The 7,500-nt window shown below is 39.3% G+C and overlaps 1 protein-coding gene across 2 annotated transcripts in view; it reads left to right on the top strand.

The window, feature by feature from the left end:
* The window catches only part of LOC101860117 (alsin), a 57,094-nt gene that overhangs the window by 38,977 nt on the left and 10,617 nt on the right, over positions 1–7,500 (top strand). For both annotated transcript variants that reach the window (XM_005106141.3, XM_005106140.3), the window contains exons 26-30: positions 1,331–1,482; positions 2,899–3,084; positions 5,258–5,378; positions 6,647–6,804; positions 7,157–7,288. In XM_005106141.3, the coding sequence (XP_005106198.1) occupies positions 1,331–1,482; positions 2,899–3,084; positions 5,258–5,378; positions 6,647–6,804; positions 7,157–7,288 (749 nt within the window). The remainder of the gene's footprint in view (positions 1–1,330; positions 1,483–2,898; positions 3,085–5,257; positions 5,379–6,646; positions 6,805–7,156; positions 7,289–7,500) is intronic.

The raw sequence follows: 7,500 nt of genomic DNA, 5'->3' as shown, positions 1-7,500 counted from the left end.
GAAAAAATCAAAGTGAAACTGTGACTAGCTTTTGTAATAAAGTAGAATTCACATTCCAAAATCACTCTATTTTTAAATGGTTTTGTCAGCTTATGGCAGTTCAGCCTGTTCTCACAATGCCCGCAATGGCTAAACTTATGGATCTTCTTCTTAGACATTTTTGGTACTTTTGGTTTCTTATGTAAAAAGGTAAAATTGTCTTTGGTGAAGACTTTTCAAAAGTTTTGTACATCAACAGTCCCACATGAAAGCTGAAGTAGATACGTTTTAACAAATGTTGTCATGCATATCATGGGGTATCTCTTTTTTTGAGAATGGACATCCTTCCCCACCTCTATTCTTAGACTTGAAAAACCATCTTCAGGCAAACATGTGAACACTGTTCTGCATTTTAGAGATTAGCCCCAAGACACAAATTTACTGAACTTCAGATTTTAGAATTCCTTTATTTGACTATCAGTTAAAGTGTCTAGGACTTAAAAAGATGACTTCCATGTTCCATTAAAATTAAGACCAGTTTTTGACGCATATGATTTTTTAAATCTTCATGTCAAGAGCAAAGACTGCACATTGTCAAATGAGTAACTTCTGCAGTGTGAGACTTTAGGTATTGCTACCACTGGCTGCAATAGTACATTGTCTTTAGTGTCAGAGGATAAGCTTTCTGTTTCAGGACTGCTTCAAATGTTTAGCATTTTCTGAGTTCATATGTACATAGAACAAGTAATATTTCTTGGTGCACCTTCAGTTGAAGGTCTATCACACTGCGGCGGTCTACCATAAGTCCCGCCTGACAGACCACGGTCTACTGCATAAGGCACGTCTAGCGTAGCACTAGTTCCTCCTCATTCATCACGGAAACATCGCTGGGGGCATTTACACTAAAGGTGGTTGTGTTTACAATTGCGATGTGTTGATTGGTGGATTGCTTCATTTTGCGGTTTTGTTAAGATAAAAAATGTTTGTGGTGGTAAAGATTACGGTTGATGAGTAAGTCGCGACAGCAAGGGACCAGACTGGAGTATTATTATTATTGAGACACCCTTCTCCTTTAAAAAAAAAAACTCTCGTTTTCCCTCCCTGCCCCAGACAAACTACGATCTTCAAAACAGTTTTATAATGGTCAGTGACAGTCCCAAGCCTGTATAAACCAGTAACATCGCCGCACACCTTCAACTAAACCAATAGTCAGACCAGTCCCATGATAGACCCATGATCAGCTAAACCAAAAATTCGTAGTAGACCCGCAGCTAAACCAGCACTTATTACTTTTATGAATGTTATTTCTTTAAAGAGGAGTATTTTTATATGCTGCCCTCTTATCTTCCAGGGTACCCTGACTCTGTCAACTGGAGACAAATTGGAGGGCAGTTTCAGCGGTTCCCTGAATGAGGGTCTCAAGGTCAGCGGGTCATTTGTCAAGGCTGCGAGCAGCTCAGATAGTGACAGAAGAGCTCAACACTCACCAAGCATCAAGTCTAAGTAAGAGTCGATACATGCAGCTTTTCTGGAAATTTTCGTATTACAGAAGTCCAAAAATACACCAAACTTTCCATCTTGTATATGACAGTTTATATAATTCTTCAATGCCTGGACCCAAATTGGGTCCTTGAAACCCTTCGGGCCTCTCCATTAGAGACAAAGTCATTTTTACTCGATTACGCTTCGAACACACGTCCCTGTCACATAAATACCTCCTTCAGAGAGATGAGAAGCCGTTCTGTGTCGGATGCTACACAGGTCTTACCTTTAGGCACATTTTAACAGAAAGTCTAGACTTCGAAGAGACCCGAAGGAAATATTTTGAATGCAACAAATTTCAAGATCTGTTTTCCTTCGTTGATCCTAACAGAATCCTTGATTTTATAAAGACCACTGGCCTTTATGGAAAATAATAAGTACAGTTATTTTGATTTTAAACAGGTTGTCATTTTTTAGATTGTTATTTTACCTAAAGTTTTTAACATTTTAAGATCTGATCGGTGACCCGAGCCAAGTCATGCAGTGAATTGTTGTGAATGCAACCAACTTGTGTTTCGTGCGCTCGCATGACTTTATGCAGTTGCGAGCGCTGTAAAACTCTTACTAAGCTAAACAACTAAGTCCTGTGCTTTTGAAATTACTTACTTTATGTCAGATGGGCACTGACTAGGCTCTGCTTTAGAGAGCAGTATGCATTGCTTTTCTAGTCATGCCAATGAGATGACAGTGCTTCTTGGATACGAATGAATAGGATTTGTATTTTTTACTGAAGTAGCAAAAGGGATGAATACAAGCATATTTAGTGTTGTGCAGTGGAGTCTTGAAACAGTACAGAAAAAACTTTTGACTTGTGATCTTTGATCGTAGGGTTGTGATTCAATGTTGCTGGAAACATGCATTATTGGATTTTCTTTGTAAAGTTTTGCTAACAATTTCTTAACCAGGGTAATTTATCTTGTGATGAAAGATGAGTGTGTCATAAAGGTGAGGAGTTTTTGCATGTAGTGATTATTGATATTGTTTGGGGTTGGGTTTTTTTTTTCAGGAACAAGAAATCACTATGCTGCTGTGCTGAAATAATGTACAACATGAATGTTTTGTGTGTGACTGTCCTCGTATTCATGAGTATTTTTTATTGGTGATATAAATTACCTATGTGTATATTTTTTAAACAACAGATTTATGGGTTTGTTTGAGCAAAAGTTCTAGTTTATAACTTTGTATCCTTTTCTGTAAAAGATTCATGTTGTAGAACTGATACAAATGTGTTAACACTTCTTTTGATTTGATTACTTGATTTTAGAGGTGTGAATTACTCTTAAAATGTTAAAACCTGTTTCTTGCCAAATGTCGCTGGGTATTTTTTTAATAACCAGAGAAATAGTACATTTTAACTGTGTTGGGCATCTGCTTCAGGTATTTTGGTCGCCTGTGCGTGACGCCTGATGCAAAGTGGACCGACATTTTCTCTCACGTGACATTATCCCTGGGACATAGCTTATTCAACAAGCAGCAAGCTCCTGCGGATGCAGAGAAGGCCTGGGAGACGGTGGCTGTCATGGTCTCAGCTGGTAGGAAAGCCCTCAAGGAGGATAAGAGTATGTGAGTATACACAGGCTGCAGGGGAAACACCACCTGCTTTGGGTGTTGGGGGGGGGGGGGGGGAGGCCGGGGGGGGGGGGGGATCAGGTTGTATGGCAGTAAAGCTCTACCTTACACAGACAAGGGTGTTTGAAGGTGAATCTCTTGCCCCAGTTAAACGAGAAAAGAAGAAGGCAGAATAACTCGTTATTATGCCTCACTTCTCTGTTTTTACCGTTTTTCTTTGCTTTACTGGTTTAGCAGGGCATGCTTCTGGTCCATGTGACCATTGTTTTGGTTCTACTCTGCTCTATCTCAATGATCTAAAAGAAGCTGTGAAAAGAAGTGTTCTTACTAACTCCTTCATGTATTGTTATTTCAACTTTGTGAGCCACCAATTGAGATAATCGATATTTGTGTCACAACACCATGGAATGAGGCTCTCGTCAATTTTTGGGTAGGTGAAGTTATTGACATCATCTTAAAGTTTGTTCATATGTTTTGCTGTTGATGAAAAAAATTCCCATCTATTTCAAATAAAATTCAAGATATTTTTTATTGAAGGAGGTGGTGGCCACCTGGTGGCAAAGGTGAAATTAGCGAGGAAATGGCCGCCAAAGTTTGGTTATTTCCAAAGCTGTAGTGTCCATGGAAACAGAAATTATTTTTTTTGTGCTGTTAACTCTTTGAAGACGCAAGGTTTGAGAGTTCTGTTTTCCCTGGAAATGCAGGATTTTGCGACTTAAAAAAAAAAATCACCCAACAATAACCGTCCCATATTTTGCTGTACAATTTCATATAAAGCAAGATTATGTTGATGAATAAAAAATGTCTACATATTTACAGAAACTGAAAAAACAGTGTGTACTGATGCATGGAAAATAGTGCATAAATGAAAAAAAAAACTTTTTTTCTGTACACCTAGTCACCTTTCAATATAACATCAAAAAGTCAAAATCCCCTCATCATTTTCAAAATCACCTAGATCCATCTCCTCTTCCTTCACAGCCTAGGCCTATCCTCCACCTCTTCTTCTGTTCCAGAGGCTCTGCTGACATTAACTGCTGCCACGCCCCTCTCCTCACCTTCCCCCTCGCTTTCGCTATCAATATCTTCTGCAACTGGAAAGTGTTCTTTATCACTACTACCTTCATGCAAAGTCTCTTCCTCCCTCTCTTCACCTTTTTGATTTGGAGCTTCTTCATCGTCCGAACCTTCTTGTTCACCGTTTCAATAGCCTCTTGAAAGCTGAACTAATCTCGTCTTCTCAAAGCCAATTTCTTTGTTTACACAGGAAGTAGGTTAAATAAGGCATTATGCTAATGAGGGTCAAATGACGCCCCAAACCCGTGCACTGGTCAAAGGGATTGTACTGATGAATTACAAACTGGTTCAACTTTATTATAACAGTGCTTTCCCTTCAATTGCTGTTATGTAAAAGGAGGTAAAGGTTTGTTTCATCCACCGGGCCTATTGGCACGTCCTCAACATAGTTTATAACTGCTGTGAGGCCCGACACGTCTTCAATGTGTTAATTGTTTTATAATAAAATATCCACACAGAAATGTGTTTTAAATGAACATAAAAAGTGATGAGCCAAAAAACAATAATTCGGAGAAAATTGTCAAACCTGAGAAAAAATATTGCTCTCTTCAATTTCATTAGTTTGACGAGTCTTGACATCACCATGATGCCTCACATATTTGTAAACAAGAGGTCAGTGAAGGCTAGTGCTGAAGAATGCCAAACAATGTCAGTTTTAACAGTTGTTGTGTGGATAACAATGAACATATAATTTTGTGTGTTTATGTGTGTGTGTAGTGTGTGTGTATGTGTGTGTGTTTGTGCATGTGTTGGCATGTGTGTTAGTTTGATTATTTTTATATCATTCTATGTATTTATATTTTGTGTTTCAGAGAATGGTAAAAGCACACAATAAGTTTTTTTTCGATGAAGGATTAAAAAAGTATGCCATGTCAAATCTCATTTGTATTTTTATTATAAGTGCCATCAGGACACTTATTTCTTCTTGAGAAAAAGAATGGCAACTTTCTTCTTTTTTTTTTAAATCATGCATGTTAGTTGGTGCATTCGGGTTACTGTTATTAAACTTTGTTATCAGCAAAGAATGGTCATGCTCGTGCCAGCTGGCTCATAACTATAATTCTGCACTTCAACACTCTCTTCTCTGTAGATCACCCAGCAAAGCGAAGATCCAGCAGAAGCTTCTGGAAACCCTGGAAAAAATCCCAACTCACCACCAGGGCAGCCTCAACACGGAGACCCTGGAACAAATGACCTCCTACCTGGCTCAGGTATCTCTCTCTGCCCCAGCTCTTGTCTCTCTGTGAGGGGACGAAAATGAAAATGCCAATGCCTTATATTCACGAACGGGAAAAACATATCATTATTCAGCACCATGCCAAGACTAAGTGTAGGACATCAACAACTTACAAATTTACAAACTAGTTATCCGTTTAGTAACATTGTCAATAGATTGAAAATAAAGCATTGCATGTTAATTTGAATCTTTAGTTTGCATTCCTCAGAGTTTGTGCGCTTTTTCAGTAAAATAAGATCTATTTGTCAAAGTTACCGTTTCTATCTAGCAGCAGCGACCAAAGCGGCCTTTTGAAATGTCAAGACACTGAGAATTCAGTGATAATCATACTGAAATTGTAAAAACAAAGTGAAAAAATGGTAGTGACTTATGTTATGATGTTATATCTAGAGAGTACATGCCTAGAAAAAAGAAGGAAATACAACACAACAACTGGAAATTCATGAAATACTTCTGCAGGAACATTTTGCTTGGATTTGGTTTGTAGTGCTGGTCTGGTAGTAGTGTTATAATTGTGTTGGGGACTTTAAAAAAAATTTTCAGAGGAACCTCCGGGGCGGTGCTACTAACTGAAGTGTCTCTAGGCCATTCCCAAAGGGGGGACATTAAACATGTTCTTATGCACAGTAGAATTGTAATTGTAAATGGGCTGATTCATCAATGTCATGCTCATAACTGTGCCTGATCTACAACAGGGAACTGCTGCTTTTTCTTTCCTAATCCTGACCATCATCGTTTTCCTTTACTTCTTTATATATGTTTGTCACACTCTTGTGACCCACTATTTCCGGGGTGCCTTGATAACTGAAGCAGACTTTGTGCTGTTGAAGCTAGAGAGGTGAGCAGAGTAAGCCTGATTCCCTGTAAGGAATCTGTTGACATCCACCCCTTGGCGCTCATATGACCTTACGCAGTTGCGAGCGCCGTAAAACTTCTACTAAAACAAACAACCAAAAAAAAAGGGGGGGGGGGGTATTTTCTGCAAAATCCTCATTTGATACTGGTTCTTTTTCATTTCGTAGGCAACGGGAAAAAGAGGTGCAAATTAGATCTCATCTGTGAAATAGTTCGAACATTTTAAGATAGGACATGTGCTTCATCTTACCTCTCTCCACCCACTTACAAATGGCAGTTCTTAACCTTTGAAGTTTTAAAAGTGCATTAGAGCTGTTGCATTCCCATGTATAGGAACATTTTCAAAAGCTCAGGGTCATTACTGGTCATTACTTCTGCTTGGTCCAGGCCTGCGACAGCAACTACCATCCTCTGGGTCAGCTGATGAATACGCTGGTCAACGTGTTCAGAGCCTCATACATTGGGGTCGGTGCTCACCCACACCTGTTGCATCATGCCGTGCATGAAGTGAGGTCCTACGTACGCCGATTCTACAGGGTGCTCCGGTATGTGTTACGTTTGGTTCATAAACTTTTGAAGTGGGTCTTTTTGGCTTTTAGCAGTTCCTTTCCTATCTCTGTGTACTTCTTTTATACTGTGATTTCAACACCTCTGAATGCTTGTGGAGTTTACCAAAGGCGATGGATGATTGGTATGTGCTCTGGCTGGACTGAAACTGTCTTAATCTTAATATTTAAATATATTCTACTGTCCTCCTTATGTCTTGTTGTTTTTCTTTTTCGAAACTGAAAGGCATTTAAATTTGTTCCATGTTTCTCGTACCTGAAATGACCATTACTACATCCAAAGAATAAAATACATCAACCTCTTACACCTGTTCTCATGTTCTCTATTCAGGATCCTGTTCCCTGATCTCCCACCCAATGGCGGTCCCATGCAGGTGTACCCACCAAGTCAAGGTCCCCTAGCCACGGACAGACAGAAGAGCTCTGAGTTTGTTGAGGGCCTGGAGATAGAGGACCCCAATGTGTGAGTCATGTCCACTACCCAGCATAGTTCACCTCTTTATTCTTTCTTTCCTGAAAATTTATTTCTCATTCTCATTATCTCAAAATCAGGTTATTGGTACAAAGCAGCAACTCAAACATTTTTTTTCTGAAAGGCTTGAGTGATCACTGTAATCCTCTTTTGCACATCAGAGCTGTAAATGGTCACACACTGCCGCTCCAGAAGCGCTCCCT

Source organism: Aplysia californica, unplaced genomic scaffold, assembly GCF_000002075.1.
Source record: "Aplysia californica isolate F4 #8 unplaced genomic scaffold, AplCal3.0 scaffold00516, whole genome shotgun sequence".
Taxonomy (NCBI): domain Eukaryota; kingdom Metazoa; phylum Mollusca; class Gastropoda; order Aplysiida; family Aplysiidae; genus Aplysia; species Aplysia californica.
The sequence above is the reverse complement of the archived record's forward strand: the minus strand, read 5'-3'. Positions and strand labels throughout refer to the sequence as shown.